The sequence below is a fragment of the Giraffa tippelskirchi genome, chromosome 11 (genome assembly GCF_054371585.1).
Source record: "Giraffa tippelskirchi isolate mGirTip1 chromosome 11, T2T-mGirTip1v1.2.pri, whole genome shotgun sequence".
Taxonomy (NCBI): domain Eukaryota; kingdom Metazoa; phylum Chordata; class Mammalia; order Artiodactyla; family Giraffidae; genus Giraffa; species Giraffa tippelskirchi.
In genome coordinates this window covers 34,476,661-34,502,146 of record NC_137285.1, presented here as the reverse complement: position 1 = coordinate 34,502,146, position 25,486 = coordinate 34,476,661, and the positions used below count along the sequence as shown (strand labels likewise).

At 40.5% G+C, this 25,486-nt stretch overlaps 1 protein-coding gene across 9 annotated transcripts in view; it reads left to right on the top strand.

Annotated features, from left to right (window-relative positions):
- The window catches only part of TRPC3 (transient receptor potential cation channel subfamily C member 3), a 71,420-nt gene that overhangs the window by 13,794 nt on the left and 32,140 nt on the right, over nt 1-25,486 (top strand). For 7 of the 9 annotated variants that reach the window (XM_081544850.1, XM_081544849.1, XM_081544848.1 and 4 more), the window contains exons 2-4: nt 7,886-8,657; nt 15,277-15,465; nt 23,928-24,092. In XM_081544850.1, the coding sequence (XP_081400976.1) occupies nt 7,886-8,657; nt 15,277-15,465; nt 23,928-24,092 (1,126 nt within the window). The remainder of the gene's footprint in view (nt 1-7,885; nt 8,658-15,276; nt 15,466-23,927; nt 24,093-25,486) is intronic. The other 2 variants (XM_081544851.1, XM_081544856.1) reach the window with 1 other exon arrangement.

Sequence of the window (25,486 nt, the reverse complement as noted above, 5' to 3'; positions counted from 1 at the left end):
ACTTAGGGGACATGAATATCATAGGAGACAAAATCAAGGAGGGGGGAAAAATGTATAGGTTTATGGGCAGATTAGCAGTAGTACAAAAGATCAGGCTGAAATGATCCAGGATAGTTTCAGGAAGGTTCCAAAGTGAACAGAACCTTGTAGGTCTTCTAGTTAGTAATCCTGTGAAGTTTTACCCTCTGTTTTCAGAGCTGTGATGCAAGCTGGACTGCAGAAGATAGGAGGGATTTGAATTGGTGAAGGGCCAAAATAAGAGTATGTCCAGGATGGAAACAAAAGGAACATCCCAGAGGCAAGTGTAGCAGGAACAAGACAGCAGAACAACTTGGATGGGCAGCAACATGTAGCTCACAGAACAAGCCTTTCCCCTGAGCGTTCCACCTGCTGACGAGGGGAGAAAGAAGGTGACCAAATGTTCAATCTATGGGTTAAATGAGCTTTTCAAATTCTGTTTTGTTTTTTGCTTGCTAAACAGACACGTATTCTCATTCAACAAGTGAATTAAGCAATCAATAAATTAAGCAGTTAATTAAGCAATTATGTAAGTTAATAAGGGACGGCTTGCCCTACATTATCACAGGGATGTAGTCAACTAGGGATGTAGTCACAGGGATATAAGTCAACTAGGACAGTGCCTTCCTGGGCTGTGAGCTGGTGTCTAAGGGACCTTTGCTTATGGATTCCTCCCTGCAGTCTCCTTGCAGTCTCTTTCTGGTCCACATGACCATCCCTGGTTCACGGCACTCAGAAGAGATGCTGTGAAGCCAGTTTCATTTATCTTAGTTTGATGCTATAAAGTAAGTTTGTTTACTTGGGTAAGATCGCTCATGTTCTTGGAAAGCTGCTCCTTCCCCTGCTCTTCTCAGTAGCATCTGGCCTTTGGGGGAGGGGAGTTTATGTGTCCCTTGGAGGGTGGAAGGGTGGGATTCTCTGACTCTTTTGGTCTCTAGGCAGTGTTCATTATCTGTTTGGGTTCTGCTTTATCAGTGGCAATGACTTGATCTTGGCTGACTTGCCTTTGCCACCCGGGTATGCTCTCTGGCGTATGTGGTTTCAGCTCAGCTCCTGGGGCTGCAGAGCTCTCATAACAGCTGCAACATCGTCTTACAGCACCAGCGGTCATCTCTAGTCTTGGTGCAGGCTCCCTGGCTCTCAGTGCAGGGTCCACACTACATGGGAGCGAAGGGTGGCTTGAGAAAGCCCAAACCATGCCCTACATAACCAGGCAGGACTGTTCTGATCTCCAGATCAAACAAGCAGGTCAAGAATCCCCCCCACCCTCAGTGGTTCCTCACCTTATTGGATCCACATCTTGGCTCTGACTTCCTTTCTGTTATTTCTTTCTTCTCCCAGGACAGTAAGCATCATGGCTTTATGTTAAAAGTGGGAGAACTATCCTGTCTACATGATGAGAGCAGTCAGGGATCAGGTTCTGTCAGAATTAATTAGAGACATAAAGGAACTAAACAAATCCTTCCTCAAGTCAATTTCCCTTTTCCCAGATTCTGCTCGCAAAATCCCATTTTTCTTGGGAAAAAAAAAAAACTTAAACATTACCTTACTCTCTCTATGTGCTCTCCTCCTTTAAAGTTTATCTTATTCCCTCCTAAACCCACCCAACTCTGTACTCCACCTTTTACCTCCAAGGCTGAAGCAAGATGTCCCGAGTTAACAAGGGCCAAGATCTTGTAAAAAGATCTTGCAAAAGAGAAAAGCACCTTGCTAATTTTTCAAAAAAATATCCTTGATGGTATGGAAATACCACTGATAGAACCAAAATAAGCAGGGTAATATGCTCACTACCCTTGATAGTACAGAAATAAGCAATATAATATGTTTGTAGGCCAGTGAAGAATGAATCTGAGGAGCAAGGAAAAGAAGGTCAGTTAGGGAAAGTGGGGCAGGCTGTCAACATCCTGGAAAACCAAGTGGAGGACCTCGTTGGTTTTTATGTTTTGTGTTTGAGAGAAGTGTGATGGTAAAAGCAGAATTGAAGCAGCACAAGCTGCTGGGGGTGGCTGTGAGGTACAAAGAGGAAATCAGAAGCAGCAGGAGAGAGAGAACAGGAGTCAGACAGGCCCTAGGTTGGATCCCAGTCTTGGATTTTACTCTCTGTATTACCTTGGCCAATTTCTTTTGAACCCAATTTCTTTTGAACTCTTTAATAAGTTTTCTTATTTGTGAAACAGGGAAAAATAATACCTGCTTCATAGCAATGTTAGGAGAAGTAAAGATGATAGTGCATGAAAAACATGCACGTATACCAGATACTCAGTAAAGTTTAGTCGCCTCTTTCATGCCATGTCTGCTGGAAAGCTGTTGTAATTATCCAGCCATGATGCGTTTAAGATCTAGAGGCTAGTGTTGGCAATGAGAACTGGAAGGAAGGATCTGGTACAGAAAGATCAGGTTTTAAGTGGTAATAAAGGACAGACAATCTAAATGAACATAAGGCTATTGTCCCTTACCTGGCACTGCTCAAACATGTTATTCCAACTTGGCTTTTGGCAGGACTAGTGTGACAAGTGTTTATGGGCCTCCTTGTCTGGGGTCACTGATCCAGGATAGCTCTGTTGTTTTTATACTGGAAGTTTCCAACTTTCAGTGTGTATAGGAATTGCAAAGGATGCTCATTTAATATACGTATTCCAACCTCCCCCCATATTGCAGGGCCCCACCCCTGAGAGATTCTGATTTGGTTCATCTTGAATGGGATCCAGAAATTTGGATTTTAACAGGTACTCCAAGTAATCTTAGGCAGGTGGGCTTCATGTCCCACAGTTATAATTCAAAGGAGTGGATGACAAAGTTATGAAAACTGAGTGTTGCTTGTATTTTTGCCACTGAATAGAATGGAGCAAAAGATTGCCTTTGAGTGTGGAAAAATATTTCTTAGGAAGAACTTTTTATCTGCTTGAGTGTTTGGACAATTGCTAAGAACCCAAAGTTTGTTTCATTAACCATGAAAAAAAAATCTTTTTGCCTTAAGATGCATGGTCAGTGTCTTACTCAGCTTGGGCTGTCATAACTAAGTACCACAGACTGAGTGGCTTAAACAACACAAACGTATTTTCTCACAGTTCTGGAAGCCAGAAGTCTGAGATCATGGTACCAGTATGATCAGGTTCTTGCAAGATGGCTGCCATCTCACTGTGTCCTCACAAGGAGAGGGTGAAGCCGGAAGCAAGCTCTCTTATTTCCTTAGGTCACTGATTCCACCATGAGGGCTCTATGCTCACAGCCTTATCTAACCCTAGTCACCTCCCAAAGACCTAATCTCCAGATACCATATTGGGGGTTTTGTTGTTGTTTAGTCGCTAAGTTGTGTCCAACTCTTTGCAACCCCATGGACTGTAGCCTGCCAGGCTCCTCTGTCCATGGGATTTCCCAGGCAAGAATACTGGAGGGGGTTGACATTTTCTTCTCCAGGGGATCTTCTCAACTCAAGAATCGAATCTGCATCTCCTGCATTGGCAGGCAGGTTCAGACAGTGAGCCACCAGGGAAGCCTGCCCTGGGGGTTATAGCTTCCACTTATGGATGTGTAGGGGCACACAGTTCAGTCCATAGCAGTCTAATGTTACCAGGCATCTGTATCAGCCATGAAGGAAGTTTCACCTGGTACTGGTAGAACAATTGATTTAGGTCAGTGGTTCTCCAAAGCTCTTACCAGGAGGAAGGCCCTATCTGATGTACCCTTGCGGTGCTAGATGAGTCGATCCATTGCATGGGGATTTAAAGGTAAAAACATGTCTGGCAAAATGATTTTATTGTTATCATTACTAAAGTTAGACATCCTCTCCCATTCACCCTTACCCCTTCTTTACTTCTCATCCTGGAGGAGATGCTTTGTCAAGACCATCTAAGATTTGGGCCACGTTTATGCATTATGGGGGAATTGATTGTGACTCATACCATTTTCGGAGAAGGCAATGGCACCCCACTCCAGTACTCTTGCCTGGGAAACCCCATGGACGGAGGAGCCTGGTGGCCTGCAGTCCAAGGGGTCATGAAGAGTAAGAAACGACTGAGCGACTTCACTTTCACTTTTCACTTTCACGAATTGGAGAAGGAAATGGCAACCCACTCCAGTGTTCTTGACTGGAGAATCCCAGGGACAGAGGAGCCTGGTGGGCTGCCATCTATGGGGTCACACAGAGTCAGACACGACTGACGCAACTTAGCAACAGCAGCAGCAGCATACCATTTTATCAGTCCGGATTAATGAAGCATATCTTAATACTGTAAGGAAAGGTTTAAAAAAAGACACCTCTTATGTGGATTCACAAATGAAAACAAGTAGCATTGTCAGTACTTTTATTTTGAAATAGCAGTATAATTTGTTCCAGCTGAAAAATCTTACTTCACACTTAACTCAGTGTTAGAATCTTTTAAAGACAAAATCAAAATGACTCATGTGACTTGTGTTGTATAGTATTAAAACCCCACATTTTGGCTTAAATGCACAAAACGGAGGTCTAGGTTCCAAAAGAAGAAGAGATACTAAGAAAAAAAAACTTTACTAACAAATGCAAAGAAAAAAATTTTGAAAGAGTCATTTTCTGGTATTTTCAGATCACTGTCTTTGGGGAGAAAAGGTAGGGTTTTATGAGTGATTCTCTTTTGTGGGTAGCAATCATTAGGTAAAAAACCCCATTCTAGTCAGATGTGACACTCTACTAATGAGTTTATTTCCCCAAAGATAACCCATCTGGGATAGATTAGAATTCCACAGACTTAACATATTCTGCATATATATTCTATAGTCATGAAAATAGTAAGCACAAAATTCATCTTTTATACAAGATGGAAATTCTAGCCATTTGAAGAGTGCCAGTTTAATAGTAAAATATTGATCTAATGAAGTCAGTACCACCAATGTAATAAGTGAGTATGTCAACTTTTTACAGTGACAATGTTTTTAAGATTTTTTTAAAAAACCCTTGTCATAGAGTTTGGTCTTGAAACAAATGTCTCTTCTATGCAGTTCAGTGAATGCTATTTCCCAGTTCTTTTCCACCTAAGAATTATCATTATCCAAAGGCACATACACACAGCACAAAAACCACACACAAACACAGGCCTTCTCAACGCAGCCTTGAACCTCCTGGTTTCCCACACACACCACATAGTTTACACACCTCACTGCACTATTCTTACACATCACACCTACTAATAATGGTCAAACATACGGCATTTGGGCTACCCTCATGGATCAGTGGTAAAGAGCCCACCTGCCGATGCAGGAGATGTGGGTTCGATCCCTAGGTCAGGAAGATCCCCTGGAGAAGGAAATGTCAACCCACTCCAGTATTCTTGCCTGGGAAATCGCATGGACAGAGGAGCCTAGTGTGCTGCAGCCTATGGGGTCGCAAAGAGTCAGACACTGTCGACTTAGGGACTGAACAACGAAAACACATGGCATTTATTTAGCTTCAGAAGCATTATAATATAATGATTGCCTGTATGTACTTATATTTTTAAAAATTTTGTCAATTAAGGGATGAAGATTTTTTTAATTTAAGCATAAATTTTATTTTTAATAAAAATATTCAACTATGGTTAAAACTATTCAAAATGTTTAAAAGGGTATAAGTTAAAAGTAAACTCTCCCTTCCCCTGTGGCTCCTTAGTTCTACTCCCCAGAGCCCCAGGTATAAATACAATGAAAGTCTTCTTGTATTGCTTTGTAGAAACTCCCACAAACAGGTATGTGTATGGGTACGTGTGTGTGTGTGTGTGTGTGTATTTATGTGCATGTGTTTAGTTTTCTGAAGTTAACCACCTGACACTAGTTGAGCAGTTAGAACGAGGGGTCGTCACAGCACCCCCTGCCCTTGGACAAGTTTACAAGCTTATCCAGGAACATCTTTGGTTTCCTTACTTCTGTAGGTTTGCCTGGCCACATTTCCTTGGTCTCTATCTGGGAAATCTCTGCCAGTAGCTTCAGTGCTCCTTTCTTAGTTTGAGGCCCACAGAGCTAAGAACTGAGTGAATGTTGGTGCCCACCTCTGAACTCATCAGCTAGAGATGCTCCTTAACGTCCATTTTCAGACCCTGAGAGAGGCCAATGTCTTCTCAAGTTAGTTTTTAACCCCTGACTGTGTGAATGCTAATGGGGTAGAAGGCATTTCTGGAATATATATTATAGAAGGAAAACATTTTTTACCCAGCTGTTCACTTTTAACTTGTAACTCTTATTTGTTCAAAGGTCAGTAATGTGAAAGAGTTTAACTTGTACCTTTAATCCATACAAAAGACAAAACTCACAGATTTTTAAAAATGAAGTTACCCTAATCATTTCAATCAGTAAGAATGCTAGAACTGGGTAAAGGTGCAGATGTGTACTTATAACAATAGCCGTTGAAATATTAAAAATAATCACAATGTTAAAAATTATATTGCATCATTTTTAGAGACTCAACTTTCAAAAATGCTTTTTATTCATGAACTCTTGAGGAAAATCAGGAGCCTTTTATAAATTTCCATTTTGCATCTGGGGTAAGGGAGCCCAAGGAAATGAAATTATTTACCCAGCATCACAGAAATTAAAAAATGAACTCAAATTGCTATACACATCAATTAATGACATGACTTTTATAATGCAGCTAAGTCTTAACTAACATGGTAGGTGTTAGGATCTCAGTGCATGTTGTTCTGGATACACAATTGGTGCCCTGTTGCTTTATTCCTGGTGGCTCAGATGGTAAAGAATCTGCCTGCAGTGCAGGAGACCTGGGTTTGATCCCTGGGTTAGGGAAGATCCCCTGGAGAAAGGAATGGCTACCCACTCCAGTATTCTTGCCTAGAGAATTTCATGGACAGAGGAGCCTGGTGGGCTACATCCATGGGGTGGCAAAGAGTTGGATACAACTGAGTGACTAACACTGCCTTATTCATAAAGTACTACTTGTGATTTTTTAAACCGTAAATCATACTATATATCCTTTTAGTTCAAAGAGTCCTACATAATATAATATAGGTCATTAAACAACTCCTATTACAAAGGCACAGTTATTTTCAAAAAATAAATCTAGACTGAATTCCCCTTTTATAATTGCTAATCTTGTCTGTGTCATTGAAAAAAAAAGAAAAAGAATTTTGTTAAGTTTTTTGGAGGGTGGGGGAGTAGGTTGGTATACCTGTAATAGAAAAGATAGAAAATCTAAGATCCTGAAAGATAGTACTTGGCCTAAATACTGGACTTGGTGTGTGTGTGTCAATGATCTTATTTAGTTAAAAATGTGCAATGACTTGAGAGGATTGTTCTGGCCTAATTCTTGAAAAATTTAATATCTTTAGCCTTCAAGCCTAGTGCTTTGGTGCCAAGTACCTGTTTGCCCCTATTTTCTAGACTTTTTAAAGCAGCAGTAAGTTTATTCCCACAGGTATGATGATTCCTGTCTTTACCAGGGTCACAAAGGGAGACCTGGAAATTGTTTATGTTATTATTGCTTATGAATGTCATTCTCTATGGCAGGGGTCCCCAACCTCAGGTCAGATCAGCCAGGGCATTAGATGAGCAATAAAGTGCACAATAGATGTAATGTGCTTGAATCATCCGGAAACCATCCCCTCCACCCTGGTGGAAAAATTGCCTCCCACAAAACGGGTCCCTGGTGCCAAAAAGGTTGGTGATGGCTGTTCTGCGGAACAAGAACTCTTGTTCTGAAGGGTTTCTGCTTGCTGGCTTCTAGCAGCCCTGATTAGGTGCAGGTGTAAACTTCAGGCGAGTCTTAGCATCTGACCTGGCTGTCCTCAGGCCACAGATCTGCCGTGTGTGTGACCTGTATTCCAGAAATGGTGCGATATGTGGGAAGAAGCAATATGCCCTAATATTCAACAGCTGGGGTTTTGTTGTTGTTGCTGCTGCTGATTAGGTCAATGGAGGAAAGCCCGTCCCTGAGGCGCAAGACGGTGATGCGGGAGAAGGGTCGGCGCCAAGCCGTCCGGGGACCGGCCTTCATGTTCAACGACCGGGGTACCAGCCTCACTGCGGAGGAGGAGCGCTTCCTCGACGCCGCCGAGTATGGCAACATCCCGGTGGTGCGCAAGATGCTGGAGGAGTCCAAGACGCTGAACGTCAACTGCGTGGACTACATGGGCCAGAACGCGCTGCAGCTGGCGGTGGGCAATGAGCACCTGGAGGTGACCGAGCTGCTGCTCAAGAAGGAGAACTTGGCGCGCATCGGCGACGCCCTGCTGCTCGCCATCAGCAAGGGCTACGTGCGCATCGTGGAGGCCATCCTCAACCACCCCGGGTTCGCGGCCAGCAGGCGCCTAACCCTGAGCCCTTGCGAGCAGGAGCTGCAGGACGACGACTTTTACGCCTACGACGAGGACGGCACACGCTTCTCCCCGGACATCACCCCCATCATCCTGGCGGCGCACTGCCAGAAGTACGAGGTGGTGCATATGCTGCTGATGAAGGGCGCCAGGATCGAGCGGCCGCACGACTATTTCTGCAAGTGCGGGGACTGCACGGAGAAGCAGAGGCATGACTCTTTCAGCCACTCGCGCTCAAGGATCAATGCCTACAAGGGGCTGGCCAGTCCAGCTTATCTGTCCTTGTCTAGCGAGGACCCTGTGCTCACTGCCCTGGAGCTCAGCAACGAGCTGGCCAAGCTGGCCAACATAGAGAAGGAGTTCAAGGTAAGCCGCGCGCTCTTCCACTTCCCGGCGAGGCGCTTTCTGCAGTCTGCTGCCAGATCAGTTTTGTCCAGTGGATCTAAAATCTCAAGGGATTGGGAGCGTCGTTCAAAAATGATCTGATGATTTTTCTCTTCTCAGCACGGTGCTGTGATAAATTTGTTTTAGGGGTGGGTATATATTGGATCAGAGAGCTGTAATGATTGTGCAGCTCTGTGTTCTGGATAGGTGTTAAGTAGTACACGAGACTTCTCCTTTGTTGAAGGAGGGATTTGGTTATGATCTTCCTTCCCAGTTCTTCCTCTTTTGTAGCTAGTTGTATGATGACACCCAATATAGAAATAGTTTTGTATGCACTGTTTATTGGCCCAAACATTTGTATATCCCTTTAGTTAAAAGTCAAAAGACTCATAAAATTTTAAATGAATGACTGAAGTCATTTTATTTATAACAAAAGTGGCTGCAACTAAAATCCACAAATGAAATCCACAATATTCAGAATGGTGAGCTGTGGACATTAGGTCAACCCAGAAATGTAAAGACAGAAAAGTGGTTTGCTTTAGTAGATTTTTTTACGAGTGAACTTTTTTCTGGATATCATCTCCAGTCAACAGTATTATTTATTTTTATTAAAAACTATACATTAATAGTGGAATGTTTTTTAATTGCTACATTTTCCTGTGCATTTCAGATGATTCTGCCTGTTAAATCTAGGGCAGGAGGAGACTTTGTAGATCTGGTGAAAGTCAGACCGTTTTCTAGCAGGCTCTTGATTCCCATTATCCACCAAAGAGGATGATTCTAGGCATCACTTCCTTGAATTATTTTTTGGATGCTGAGTTAATAGTTTTTTTTAGTGTTGTGGTCTCAGATCACAGAAAAAGTGATTATTCTGTTTTTTAGGTTTTACTGCAGTTTTTCATACTTATTGAGAGTCACACAAATGCAACTAGCAATATAATTTAAATTAACTAGTTGAAAAAAAATGGTAGTAAAGTTTTGTGGGGTTTTTCCCTTCCATATATACCAGATTTCCTCAATATCCATCAACACTCATCTTGTGCTGATGGAGATCTGGCCTTAGTATAATTTTATTTGTTATTCCATTAAATTCTTTCTAATATGAAGGCTGTGCATATTTATTGTAAAAATTTGGAAATGTGGGAAAATTCAAACAAGAAAATAAGTATCACCTATATCTATCTACTCCCTTTGAAAAGATTCCTTATGTGGTATTTGAAAAGATTTATTTCCTTGTACTTAAAATGAATTATTATTTTTTCACAGAACTCAGGTAGAGCAAGTTCTTAACTTCAAATTCTGTTTGAAAAGAATAGAAGCGCATTCAGATAAAAGTCTAAATGTCACTTTATTTCATCATAGTAATAAAAAGTATGGGCTTCCCTGGTGGCTCAGATGGTAAAGAATTCACTTGAAATGCAGGAGACCCAGCTTTGATCCCTGGGTGGAGAAGATCCCCTGGAGAAGGGAATGGCTACCCACTCCAGTATCCTTGCCTGGAGAATCCCATGATTAGAGGAGGATGGTGGGCTACAGCCCATGGGGTTGCAAACAGTCAGACAGGACTAACTGACTAACACTTTCACTTATCATAAAAAGTATAATTCTAAATTTATTATTTTACTATTCCAAGGGTCACTCAAACCTTGTTTTTATGCATTTTGCTTGGTATGTACTGAAAGTCTGTATAAGAAATTCTGCAAATATTTTCCTAGATTATGTTTTAGTAATTAACAGAAGATGGTGACATATGTAATTCTACTCAGAGAAGTAGTCTCAGTGAAGTAATATTAAGAAAATTTGTTATTCATAGTCCTCCCCTTGATGCCAACTAAACCCATATTGATAGTACATGGAATCTCCTTTACCCTAACATAAAGAGTCACCTCTGATAACCTTTCAAAGGTGGGAAACGATTACAAATGAAGAGGCAAAAAGAGGAGAAAGCACAACTGAGTTTAGGAAAGCATCCATAAAGCTGCCAGCTATCTTAAGGATATGCAAAACTCATCGAAACCTCATGGTTCCTTTTTTCTGAATTATATGGAAGGTATTTGTGTAGTGTAACCATTTCAGAGGCAAAATACAGACAGGTCTTTGTAAGTTATGATCTTGAAGGACTACAGGTCTCTCTCTCCTGACTAAATGTTCCTTTTCATTCCCATATTCACTTGTCCTTGTTATCCTTTTTATCCTTTACTTTGCTTATCTGTCTGCTTTTCATCGCTTTGCCTTCTCATCCCACACTCATGTCCATCTGTCAGGACTTCAGACAGAAAAAATAGTGCTTTCACAGCACTGACCCAGAGATTGCCTCCCTTGAAAGGGCAGAAAGTGAAGCTTATTTCTGAGTCAGGGTCACTTAATCTGCCCTATTCCGTGGTGTTCATTATATTCTTTCCATCAAGACTTTGAGCTTAAAGTACTAACCTTGAAAAAAAACAAAAACATGTTCCCTAGTGAAAAAGACATGATTTTTTTTTTCTATTTCAAATGCATATGAATATTCATCTTACCAGTGGCCTGTAAGACCCAGTATCTCATCCCTCGACTGCCATCCCTTAGGTGCTTCAGAGAAGGTTCTCAGCCATCGTGCAGCCTCCAAAGGTCCTTGAAGAGTACAGGCAGCATGGTGCCAAAAACATATGATGGTCATTATCCCAAGAGCTGGACATTCTAGGATATAGATTTAGATAGATGAATGGAGGACAGCTTGGTGACAGGTTATTAAAGAAGTATTTTCCATGTGCAAATGCTGTCTGAAGCTATTCTGAGAAACAGAGTATTGGAGAGGCTGAGCTCCATATCTCATCTTCCAAATGTCAGTGGCGAGGAAGCTAGCCATTTATTAAGCTGAAATTTTCTAATTCTGAATCAATGATGCACTTAAAAAAAAAAAGGCACTGTGCTTTCCCTGTGCCTCAGATGTTCCTTTTGTAAAGTAGAAAAACAATGTCAAGTTGTATCACAGTAGGACAGTAAGGAAGAGGAAAATGAATGTAGTCCAAAAGCAAGATAGCATTTGATAGCAGGAAAATACTCTAGGAATCATCTGCCTATACAGACCTCTCATTTTACAAGTGAGAAAACAAAGACTATAGCCAACGTACCATCTGCTAAGCCTAGATTTGGGTGCCTTGAGTCCCAGTTCTAGCTCTTCTATGTAACATGCTGTACCTGGTAACATGGAAGCAATTCTGTAGTTGATGTGTACCAAGCACACTCAAAGCATTTAATCCTCATAGCAGCAATAATTTGCTGTGCTGTGCTAAGTTGCTCAGTCATGTCTGACTCTTTGCGACCCCATGGACTGTAGCCCACCAGGCTCCTCTGTCCATGGGATTTCCTCGGCAAGAATACTGGAGTGGGTTGCCATGCCCTGCTCTAGCGGATCTTCCCAACCCAGGGATTGAACCCAGGTCTCCTACAATGAAGGCAGAGTCTTTACCTGAGCCACTGGGGAAGCCTAATAGCAGTAATAGATAGGCTTATTTTCATCAGAGAGTTCTCACCTTCTGTAAGGTCACACAGCTAGGAAGTGGTAGAACCAGTATTCAAATCCAGGAAGTCTGGTTTCAGATTTATCCTTTTAACCACTACACTGTCCTGCCTCTTTTATTATTAGGGAAAGGATCTGACAGGAGCAATCCTGCTTAGAGTTGAATTACAGTTTTCCTGTTAAGAATAAAAAGGGATTAAACCATGAACGTTAAAAACCTGCTGAAACCTGTAGACAGGTTGTGACGAGGCCCAGGCTTCATTGTTCTTCCTCTGGCTTGAGCAGGCCTTCCAGGTTTTGAGTTTCTGCTCTGTAAAGTGGGCTGCAGACCCATCTGGTAAATTTGTGGAGGACCATGGTAATGGAAAAGTCACACAATAAAGATAATCAAGCAAAACTAAATTTAGAGAAAATCATTAGAAAATTTGGACCAGACGAAAGGTCTGAGTTGTGAAGTAGTGAGAGCAGGACTTCATGGTAGAACTGACGGAGTCAGCTGCCAGAGTTCCCTGGGAGCTCTGCATATATTGGCGAAATGGTATTCTGTAAGCCCAATAGAAGAAATCACCATTTCCTCCAGCTCTGATTATTTTCTGTACATGGATAGCAGACTTCTTCCAGGAGGAAATGATTAAATTGTTACGAAAACAAAGTGTTGTCCTTGCAACTTGGTTACTTGTTTTTTGCTTCCTGACTGATCTTTTAGTGGATGTGAAAAAAACACAAAGCTTTCTTTAATATCAGGTAATTTACAGGTTATAATTTTAAAGATAATGAGTTATTATTTGGATATTACTGCAGGAGTGGTTTCTATGTTTTATTTGAGAAGAGAAAAAGGTCTTTTTTTACTTCTGATCAGTGGAGAATCGGCCATCCTGTGTCGTATCAAATATTATAGAACAGTCTGAACTGACAAGTAACAGGAGGAAATTTCATTTAAAAAATGTACTAAAAGGGGAGCTTTATATGGAAACAGACATGGATTTAATACTTCTTCTGGATGCTATAATAAAATATTTCATTAGTCTTCCAGGAATGGAAGGCAGATGGATATTTAACTGACACTCTGCATAGAAACCAGAGATTGAACATTTTATTAATTTTATCAGTTGCATGGTACCAAACTTGAATGGAAACCAAAGACTGAAGTTTTTATTCATTTTATTTGTTCCCTTATGAGGGGAAAAGGATTAACTGCAACTCTTCTTTATCTGAATTTCTGATATCTGAAATGGAAACTATTCTAGTCTGTGTAGCCTTTAAGCAGTCTTTCCTCTTCTTGTTTATTTTAGTTGGTGCAGTGATTTTGCGCATCAAATCAAGTTTATTTAAGGGGAAAAATGGAAATTTTTCATGTTGTATGCTGCTGCTGCTGCTAAGTCACTTCAGTCATGTCCGACTCTGTGCAACCCCATAGACAGCAGCCCACCAGGCTCCCCTGTCCTTGGGATTCTCCAGGCAAGAATACTGGAGTGGGTTGCCATTTCCTTCTCCAATGCATGCATGCATGCTAAGTCGCTTCAGTCATATCCGACTCTGTGCGACCCCATGGACAGCAGCCCACCAGGCTCCTCTGTCCACAGGATTCTCCAGGCAAGAATACTGGAGTGGGTTGCCGTTTCCTTCTGCAACATGTTGTATGAAGATGATTTAAATATTTAAAGTATGATATTTGGAAACCTAGAAATTCTGCCGTTCTAAATGTTACCCAGTTATTAGACATGTATAGTATCTCAGGACATGTTGAAATGAGGAATTCTATTTTCCTCAAGTGTACCAATCTAGATTATCATCTGATTCATTTTCCTGATTTTAGTGAAAGTTGTAGAAGTGGAGCTGGGAGTTGCAGAAGTCGGGCATTTTCCTGAGAGATGGTCATTAACACCTAGATTGGAACCAATGGGCTGGCAATAGAGCTCCATTCAGAAGGTAGCAGGGAATGCTGACAAATGCCTTCTACCAGTTCATGCTGCTAAGTCGCGTCAGTCGTGTCCAACTCTGTGCGACCCCATAGACGGCAGCCCACCAGGCTCCGCCATCCCTGGGATTCTCCAGGCAAGAATACTGGAGTGGGTTGCCATTTCCTTCTCCAGTGCATGAACAGGAAAAGTGAAAGTGAAGTCACTCAGTCATGTCTGACTCTTAGTGACCCCATGGACTACAGCCTACCAGGCTCCTCCGTCCATGGGATTTTCCAGGCAAGAGTACTGGAGTGGGGTGCCATTGCCAGTTCATGGCACTATATAAATATGCTAATGAAATTAAAGAGTCACAGATTATTTTTAGCACGGTGTTAGTTCCAGTGGCCTGAAACATTTTCTCTCAGGTATTGATATTCTGCAACCCTTGAGAATTCAATTATATATAATCAGATATTTCTCTCCTTCTAGTTCTACAGGACATAATGTGCCCTTCAGACAAACAAGAGAAAAATGCCCTCTGTGTTGGTACCTGTCCTCCTCTTTGCTTTCACTATAAACCATCATCCTCAAACACAGATGTGTGTCAGAAACACTGGGAGAGTGTGTGAGCACACCGCTGCCCCTCGTCCTCAGCTTCTAACCAGGATGTCTTGGGTGGGGTCTGAGAATTTATGTTTCTAACAGATGTCCAGGTGCTACTGAGGCTGCTGGTCTGAAGACTACGGTTTGAAAAGCGCTGCCTCCAATAAGGCAGTGGATAGTAAAGCAGACAGGTTATCATCATGTATAGTCAGTTTTCTATGTCAGATCGCCACTTAAGGAATTTTCATCATAGAAATGGCTTTGTTTTGGCTTTAAGAAAACTACTGGTTATCTGTACAAGAGAGACGCAACCCTGTTTGATACTTTGGCCTTTCAGCATTAAGCATTTAGCCAGTATTTCTTAATGAAAACTTGCACACCATTTTCAGAACTGTCTTATATGTATTAGGTCCTGGCTAAGGGGGGAGGTGGAAGCAAATCCAGCTGGTATCTAACTCAACAAACCTTGCATCTACCTAGGGGCTAAAACCTCCTGCCCAGAGTTAGATAGACTTTTTCTAATTTACAAAACCCCTGAACACGTTCCATTGAACTAACGCACTTTCTCTGCATTAAATTCTAACTATCTTGTTCTTAGAATGACTATCGGAAGCTCTCCATGCAATGCAAAGACTTCGTGGTGGGTGTGCTGGATCTTTGCAGAGACTCAGAAGAGGTAGAAGCCATTCTGAATGGAGACCTGGAATCGGCAGATCCTCTGGAGATGCACAGGCATAAAGCTTCACTGAGTCGGGTCAAACTTGCCATTAAGTATGAAGTCAAAAAGGTGAGTGGCCTATTTTCATCCAGCTCCATATTGGAATAAACATGTCATATCAACTATGCCATAATCCCAGGAGAGGTTTTTAAATAATAAAAATAGATGTTATTGACAAAAAGGTTTTTTCCTTTATGAAATAGATTAAATGGTATCATGGTGAAGTTGTGAGTCAAGTACCTAGCTCCAGTCTTTTCTACTTTTTATCCATTGTCGTATCTTGGATAAATCATAAAACTTCTTTAAATTTCATTTTCCTCATATAATAGGAGAATAATACCTCTTACCTATAACAGGGTTTTGGTGGGATTTCAGTGGATTAAGATACGCAAAAGAACTTTGTAAACTGCTCATAGCAATGTGGTTAATGATAATAAAATCTGTTACTTGTATACATTTTTGTAAGGCACTGTTACGTATGTTCTCATGTTAACCTTGTGACAAGCCTTTATTATTATCCATCTCATCTATAAAATAGGTGTTTGATGATGAGATTTCTATTCTATAAGGGCACTGAGGTTCACCAGACTTAAATGACATGTCTAAGATCATACAACTATGGAAGTTTATGCAGTTGCCAAAAAAATAAAAATTATAATTTTTTTTTTTACTCTGGGTATTGCAGATAGAACTGTTGCATGTATGTATTTGCTACTTGTGTGGGGCTTTAAATCATATCAATTGTAGTTATGTTGTTCCACTTATAATAAAAATCTCAGCTATTAAGAATCTAATGGTTTATGCATATTTTACATAACTTAAAGTTTTATACTTTAAATCATGAAAAAGTAAGCTATTGTCAGGAGTAGATCTGGTTTCATGAACTGGTCAATCTGTGTATAGTGGAATCTTCTCTTGTTCCTGCAGTGTGGTGTGGTGTTTAAGAGGACAGACCCTGGAGCTAACTTGCAAGAGTTCAAGTCCTGACTTGTCTTCTCTGTGTGACAGGGCAAACCTCTTGATCAATCTAAATCTCTTTCTGCTTATTGGTAGTGGAGACAACTACTATTTCAGTTGTTTTAAGGATTACATGAGCTAATGCAAGTAAAGTAATTAGCACAGGCATAGTGTTAATACCTGGTGATCACTCAGTAAGTATTAGCTAATCACATTTCTGCATTTGAAAATTCATTCTCAGAATGATGACTCTTGAGACTTCCCTGATAGTGCAATGGCTAAAACTTTGTGCTCCCAATTCAGGGGACCCGAGTTCAATCCCTGGTTGTGGAACTAGATCCACAACTAAAACCTGTCACAGTCAAAATAAATAAATAAGAATGATGATGCTTAAATTCAGTTCTTAGTCATCAAAGACATTTCATGTTTATTTTGCTGGTTTGGTCCTTAGTGGTAGGTTATAGCCAATTTAAACAGAAAAGAATTGAGTAGGAAATATTAGCAGGCTCATAGAATCTTTGAGAGGTGGAAGAACAAGATTATCTAAGCTGTGCTTGCAGAAACCTTGCCCAGAGCCAGGCCCAGAATTGACCTGGTAAGGAGGTTTCTGTGACCCAAACAGAACAATTCTGTCTCTGCTGCAGAGGGTCAGCTCCCTACCAACAGAAAGGACTTCCTGAGTCCTGCCTGTTGTAAAAGGCTCCTTCCAAATCAGAGGTATGCACACATGCCTCTGACCAGGGGAACCTAGGGCAGTGTTTGCACCCTAGCAGCAGGTGAGCATGGGGGAATCTATCTGTGTGTGTGTGTGTGTGTGTGTGTGTGTGTGTGTGTGTGTGTGTGTAGAGAACTTCCACATTGTGGTATTCACAAAATTATAGTCAGCAATTAATGACAGATCTCCCCTCTACTTAATAAGAAGTGAAATGTGAAGATTCTCATTAAATGTTGGTGTAAAATAACTTTTCAAGAAGTTGTCAGTAACAAGGTAACTGAATTGGCTCAACTGGCCCCTCTCAGAGCAAGCGTGCTAGTTGACATTTTACTGTACTGGAAGAAAAAGATAGCTTTGAATAAGATTGATAGTAAACTGTTTTTAGAAAACTAGACATTTATTCACAGACCTTGCAACAGGCACCTCTTGCCTTTCTTTAGCTCCTGAGAGGAGAGAATTGATTTCAGTTGTCACTGGTTCTTTATCATTGCTTTCAAAGTGTCATATTAGCAGAGACAGCTCATCTACAGATGTGCTTCTGTTAACCAAACTGTCTTCCAGAGTGAATGTCTTCTTGCATGTTAATTTTAAATGAATTGATGTGTAGGGTTACAATGTATGAGGTGTCAGTTAATAATAAATTTCCTGTCAGTCAACCACCAGAAAACAACAGCAAAATGTATCTGGAACTTAAAGGAGATTTAGGACTTTGCACATACTTCTGGTTTTGTCTATTTTATGCTATAAAATGAGTATTACTTAAATTCTTTGATTTGGAATCTTCACCCAATAAATTTATATAAGAACTTTATTCTGGAATGCTCCCCAAAGCCCCAGATCTTTCTTTCTTCCTCTCCGAAGCTTCCTTCATTCTTCACTCAACACTCACCCATCTCCATCTAGCAAGGAGCAAAAATACTTCCACCCACTTCTGCTACTTCCTTTTTCCATCATCTCCTTTCTAGTCCCCAAGTAAAATAGCCTCTTGGGTTGTAATATTCATGAACCCTACAGACTATGGCACTGAAATTGAGCATAGCTACATGCGTGGCATTGGGATTTCAAAATACCTTGTTGTAAAATTTTTCCCCTTGTAATTTAATAAACATATCTATTCAAATCAGTCCATAATTCCACCAAGGAAACCAGTTTTATATACTGTTAAATTATTTAGGTCCCCTAAGAAACTCAAGATGTCTTTTCTGCCATCTTTCCAATATCTGCTTCCAATTGCGATTTTGAGTCTATTGAGTTCTTTCTAAGCTCAGAGTTCCCAAGGCTTAGGTCTTCCCTAGGAATCACTATGAGTTCACCCCAGGCCTTAGAGACTCAATGACAGTTAATCAAGAAAATGAAAATACAAAAGATCTGAAGTGAAGTCTGAACATGAGTTTAACGTTTATGTGGGAAAAGATTTTTTCAGTATAAAAGCAGTAGAAAAAATAGAAAACAAAAATATAAATTATTTGATCATATGTAACTTAAAACCTCTGTACATCAAAAAGATCATAAAAAAGGTGAAGGGCAAACTAGGAAAATTTTTTTCTATACTATAACTTAGACAGAGGATTGATACTTTTTTAAAAAAACAAAAAAAACAGGTCATTCCTTTCCCTTTGAAAAAATTATTTATTTATTTTTGGCCACACTGGGTCTTCATTGCTGCACGTAGGCTTTCTGTAGTTGCCACAAGCAGGGGCTACTCTCTAGTTGCGGTGCTCGGGCCTCTCTTATTGCAGAGCACCAGCTCTGGGATGCGTGAGTTCAATAGTTGTGGCGTGTGGGCTTAGTTGCTCTGAGGCATGGGGGACCTTCCTAGACCAGGGACTGAACTCACATCCCCTGCATTGGCAGGCAGATTCTTAACCAGTGGACCACCAGGGAAGTCCCAGGAATGATACTCTTAATAACCAAAGTGCACAAACAAATTTATAGGGAAAATTTCCAGAGATCTATAGAAAAATAAGCAAAAAGCTTGTATAGGTAGGTAGTTCACAGAAAAGAAAATTCAAATGGCTAACAAATGTATTTAAAAATTTCAAACCCTCTAGTACTATGAGATGCATATTATCAAATAAATACCATCTTCCCTAACTCGAATTATTAAAAAATAAAAAACTATAAAAAATTACAGTTCTCAGTGCTTTTAGTGAAATGAGCTCAGTAGGTTTGAAATCCAGAAAACATGTACAGTATGTTTTCAGGATGTTTTAAATTTTTATATTTTTGAAGCATGGTTGATTTACCATGTTGTACCAATCTCTACTGTTCAGCAGAGTTGTTCACAATTCAAAGAACTTTAAAAAGATGAATGACCTAGTTTTTGTTCACAAGAATATTTGCTTTTAAATATTATAAACTGTGGCTCCAGCAAGAAAAACAAAAACAGAGTGTTCCTACCATGTTTCTGTACAGCAGTATTCCTGTGAATATAGTTCTACAGTGTAATGTGAATTTTATTTAAGTTGAAATTTATCAGCTACCTCTATTGGTGGCTCAGTTTATAATCTATCAGTTATTTGGCAGGGAATAAAGTTTGTTCTCTATGCTCCGGTAGTTTTATTCCACTGAAAGACTGAGATTTTTCTTGTATGTCAAGCATTTTCCCTTTAAATCAGAAAACCTCAAATAAGGGTATTATTTCTGCAATGGTTTCAATTTATTGGTCCACTGAAGTTAGGAAACTGCATACAAATTTTATTCAGCTTGCTATGACTGGTGTGGCAGCAAAAAGAGATTTTTTAGGAGGTGAAACAGTTTTAAGAGATAAAGGTTACTGCCCTATTTTGAAGTCATTGAAAACAGCAAAACTCATCTCCTAGGAGGATTAGCTTCTTTGCCCTCACTTACTACTATTATACTGGTTTTATTTTCTTTTAAAAACTGTTCCTTGTGTGCTTGTAGTAGGATTTTAAATCATCGGAGGAAACTATCATTTGTGTTTTCTTTCCGTGGATTAAAAAGAAACAACAGATGCTATATGGTGCTGTATTATGATCGCAATCACTGGTATAGAAAACAAGATTATAGTTACCAGGGATAAGAGGGGGAAGGGATAAATTGGGAGATTGGGACTGACATATACACACTACTATATGTTAAAAAGATATTAATAGCTAATAAGAAACTGCTGCACAGGGAACTCTACTCAGTCCTCTGTAATGGCCTATATGGGAAACCATCCTAAGAAAGGGCTTCCCTGGTGGCTCAGTGGTAAAGAATCTGCCTGCCAATGCAGGAGACATGGGTTCGATTCCTGGTCTGGAAGATCCCACATGATGCAGAGCAACTAAGTCTGTGTGCCATAACTAATGAGCCTGTGTTCTGGAGCCCAGGAGCCACAACTAATGAGCCTGAAGTCCTGGAGCCTGTGCTCCACAACAAGAGAAGCCACATGCAGTGAGAAACCCATGCATTGCAACCAAAGAGTACCCCTACTCACCACAACTAGTGAAAAGCCCGCATAGCAACCAAGACCCAGCACAGCCAAAAAATAAATAACTAAATGAAATTATTTTAAAAAAGAATCTAAAAGAAAAAATGGGTATATGTATAACTGATTAACTTTGCTGTACACCTGACATGTATGCAGTACTGTAAGTCAACTATACTCCAATAAAATTTTTTTAAAAGAATAAAAAGGTAGAATTAGTACTATGAGATACACTTGAATTAAGCTGAATTTTAAAGCTTAATTTTAAGCTTAAAATTGAGCTGAATTTTAAAGTATAACAAATGAAGTACAAACACCATGATTTTCGTTAGTATTTAATGTATATTAAGTATTTGCATTGTATTGTACCAGTCACACCAGGTCAAAGAGTGATCTTTACATAAGGCCATGTGTAAAGGATTGATTTCCACCCAGTCTTTAGAGCTTTGTAAACCTTGTGCAGTATAATTAATGCTGTAAAGCATTTACAGATTTAAATGTAAAGATTAGCTCAAGGATGGAGAGCAAGAAGAGGGAGCCATACTATAACATTAATATTTCTGTACTCAGGACTTTGAAACCTAAGAAAGAAAAGCTGACACTCACAAAAGGGAAATGTGTCCATCAATTTCATACGAACACATGTCCAAGTGTCTTTTGACTTCACTTGGATTTTCTGTTTTACTGAAACCCTTGACTTATTTTAAAAAAAAAAAAAAGTGCAGTTGACTTCCCAAGTGTTAATTTGATGACACTGTATTCTCCACCTGTAGATTTCTGTGAATGCACCATCCCATTCCTAAGCTGTGTGTGGCTGGAGCCACGGGACTGCCTTTTATTTACATCTATTTCACTTGGGATCATCCAGACCCCAAGACATTTGGACCAACATTCAAAATTAAGACTGTTTTAAATGCTGATTGTTTATCTTGGCAAGTACATGGAATCCAAGTCTCTGTTCTAGTAACTTTTTCACATTTATGTAGAGCTTACTGTGTGCCCTAGAGCAGGGACCATTTATGACTTACTGAAACACTGATACTCCCTTTTCATCTTCTTGTACCAAATACTGAACACCCGCCTGGCACCTGTGAAGCATTTATGACATTGTGAAGAATGAAATGAATTAATGAATGAGACAGGCATTTAAGAACCATGGAGGAGATGAGGATTTTTAACACAGAAGGAGGGGTGAAGCAGGAACATAAGGATCCGATAGAGTACAGAGCAGAAGTGGAAATTTGGAGAAATTCTCAGCAAGAATCCTAGGAAATTGTTACACAGACCCCCAGGAAGCCTTCAACTTTGATTATATTTCATCATGAGTTTAGATAATGTGTGCATTGGTCTTGAAATACTGTTTTCAAGTATTATGCTTAATCCACATTAGCTGTGCTTCTGTCACTTGGAAGAGTGACAGAATCTTGAATTTGGGAAGAAGACCTAATATATACTTAGAAGCTGGCAATGACCTGTGAGCCTCTGGACTTGGGATTTCTATAACTGAATTGCAAGGAACTTACAAGATAAAGTTTGCCCCTTTGCATTGAACTCATCAAGCAGTAAAAAAAGTTGCACCTTATTCTTAATACTTTCAATTGCCCCAATCCTAGTAGTTTGTGTTATTGGGGAAAAAATTCAGTTAAGTATGTCAAACCTGATATTTGTAAATTCATCCTCACCACCTCTGTCGATGGATTGTCAAGTTTGCCTTTGCACAGTGTTGGCAGCTGTCATAGCAGAGTCAGTGGATCTCCCAGAGGGCGGGTGCACACTGGGAGAAAGAGTGGGGATTTGGGGAAAATTGCATCTTTACAGCCCACCCTAGGGGAAGAGGTTTTATTTTTTTTTCTCTTCTTGTTTTAAAATTAGAACAGTTGATTGGAAACTATACACCACTAAGTGAAGACCTGTTTATTTCCTTGTAGGTATGCTATTGACAAATATCCAAGTAACTAGAAGAATTGCCTAGAGTTACTAAAAAGCATTTAGATCATTACCTGGAACTTGATTAGAGTTGAATGCTATGCCTAGGAGGAACTGCAGCTGCTTTCTTTGCATCTCAGAATTTGTAAAAACATTTCACATTTCACGAGTACTTCCTAACAGATACTTTTTGTTTATTGCATTTATATAGAAGATAGTGATTCCTTGATTTTTGTTTTGCTAAGCACTCTTTTTTAAAAATATATTGATACTCATAGTTGAATTGTGAGTGACCCTGAATAATTCCCAAGCTTGGGCAAAGTGCACCTGGCCTTTCAAAGAAAGGTATATCCAGCTACTACAAATGGGCACCTTTTGACATAGGGACCTTTTTACAGATACATTTTGCTCCCCGAATAAAGGCAAGGCCTTAATGAAATCCCAGTCCTTCTAAATAGATGCAGACAGATGACTTAGCAAAATCAGATGGCAAAAATAAAATAATAAAATAAAATAATAAAATAGCAGGGCTTTAATTTGCTCACTTTTTTTTTTCCTGATTAAAGCTGTAGTTATAAAAGAACTGATGGAGATAAATGACTATGTGGGTTTTTTTGACCTCTGATAGAGGAAGCCACAGAAAGAGTAGAGATTACTAAAATAGGAAGAAGTGATATTTGATGCCAGTTCCTGGAAGCACAGCTAATGTGGATTAAGCATAATACTTGGAAATTCGTTGAGTTTTTGCAGATCTTTTGCTTATTTGCTATGGTAGAACATACATACACATAGGACATATCATGTATACATTGTTCATAGATGTAGCATTTTAGGAGTTGCTCATGAAACAATAAATCCGGCTTCCCAGGCAGCACAGTGGTAAAGGACGTGCCTCCCATGCAGGAGATGCAGGGGGCAAAAGTTCCATCTCTGGGTGGGAAGAACCCCTGGAGGAGGAAATGGCAACCCACTTCAGTATTCTTGCCTGGAAAATCACATGGACAGAGGAGCCTGGCAGGCTACACTCCATGGGGTCGCAAAGAGTCAGACAGGATTGAGCATGCACATGTGCACGCACAAAACAAAAACACATTTCTTGTTTAGCCATAGGGTCCAATAAACCAAATAACTATTTTCTTTTCCATTTTGAACTGAATACAAGTAAGCTGGCAGACAGAAAGATGGGACACGTTTCCACAAAAAGCACATGTCACCTATATCCCAGAGGGAAGTCTGTGAATATGGAGAGTTTCGATCAGAAAGAATTATGAGGAAGAACAGTATCATTTGTGTTTCCACTTTAATTCGTGTAATAGTTGTGAAGCAAGTTTGAAAAATAGAGGGAGGGTAAAGAGTATTGCCAGAACCTTCCAATGCTTATATTCTGGAAAGATACACATTAATATCTCTAGGATGCACCTGCTTTAGAGTAGCTGGACTGTCGACAATGGCGTGGTAACCTACCTCTCTCTCTCCCTCTCTCCCCGTCCGGACCAACAGTTCGTGGCTCACCCCAACTGCCAGCAGCAGCTCTTGACAATCTGGTACGAGAACCTCTCAGGCCTGCGGGAACAGACGGTAGCTATCAAGTGTCTGGTGGTGCTGGTCGTGGCCTTGGGCCTCCCGTTTCTTGCCGTCGGCTACTGGATCGCACCTTGCAGCAGGGTACTGCCCCCCCCCCCCCCCCCCCCGGGTTCCCTCTGTGCCTGGGGTACCGTGTCCTTTGAGGATGAAAAAGGAAAATGCTTCCTGCTTAAGGCGCTTATCAGTTTCGCAGCTGAATGTTAATTGACTCAAGAGCATCAGTTCTGCTTTTTAATGACTGGATTAGTTCTAGTAAGGGATGAAAAGGGATTTGGTCCTGGTGGGATAGGTCCTATTCACAGGCATATAATACTAGGTTTTTAAGATAAAATCTCCCCCCAAGATGATAGGGAGGAGGAAAAGCTGATTCCGTGAAGGAGTAATCGTGTCCTATTGCCGGCTTAATAAATAGTCCACCGGGCTGGCCTATGGAAGAGGAAGAGCCCTTCTGCGGTGGTTCCAAGAGACAGTTAACTTCAAAACTGAAAGGGCTGCTTGGTTGAACCTGTGAAAAAGATCTGAGACTGAGTGTGTGAAACATGGTTGTGAACAGTGGTATCATCCAAAGTCTTCAAGAGAGCACATACCAGGTTCCCCAAGCCCTTTGTTCCTCTAGGAGATTCAAAAAAATGTAGAGTTGGGGTCTGAGGGCTTTTGGATTTTTTTAGATTCTTTATCTTCTTAGTTTTCTTTGAATCATTTTTGTTCACAACCTTTATCCCCCTCTCAACTTGGCCAGTCAGTATACAGTCCATTTAATTGTGCCTAAGAGATCCCTTAAATAAGATGTGGACAGGAATAGGAATCACGCTAACAGAATCTGTGTTCGGTTAATGAAGGGCAGTGCCAGGGAGAGGCAGCAGTTCTGCGATCCTTTAATCCTGTTTTTATATTCCCAAATCTGGTTTTGTTTAAATGGAGGCAGTTTCGGGCCAAATGAATCAAGGCCACTCAAAAGTGACCCTGGAAATCCATCATCTCTCTGTCTCCCCCCACGGAGCCCTGCTTCAGGCCCATATATGTGAGAATATTCATCCATCTCACTTCATCGTTGAGCTGCCCATGTAGTTTAAGGCAGAAAGGTTGTCATTTTGATCAGTTTTGATGATTCAGCTAAGTTCCTTTGTTTTGAATCATGATTCTGATAATACAAAAACATGAAAGACTGAAAACTTTATAGATAAAGAGAGAGCGTGCATTTAAAGCAAAAGTTGTATCCCACTCAAATAACTTCCCCTTTCTGGGGGAAATGAATTGGAAAGGTCGGGTTTATATGTATGTGTCTCTTAAGGCAGCTCACTCAGTTAAAACGTATTGGGTTTGAAGTAGGCATCTTGAAGTCCATTCTTTCTTCTCTTAGTGCAGCTGAGGATGTGGTGGACTCTGCCCAACAGGGAAGGGAAAGAAGGGAATTGAGTTGTTCCTGGAGCCTACATTTATACCTGCCATACACCACTTACCCTGTGGTGAAAGGA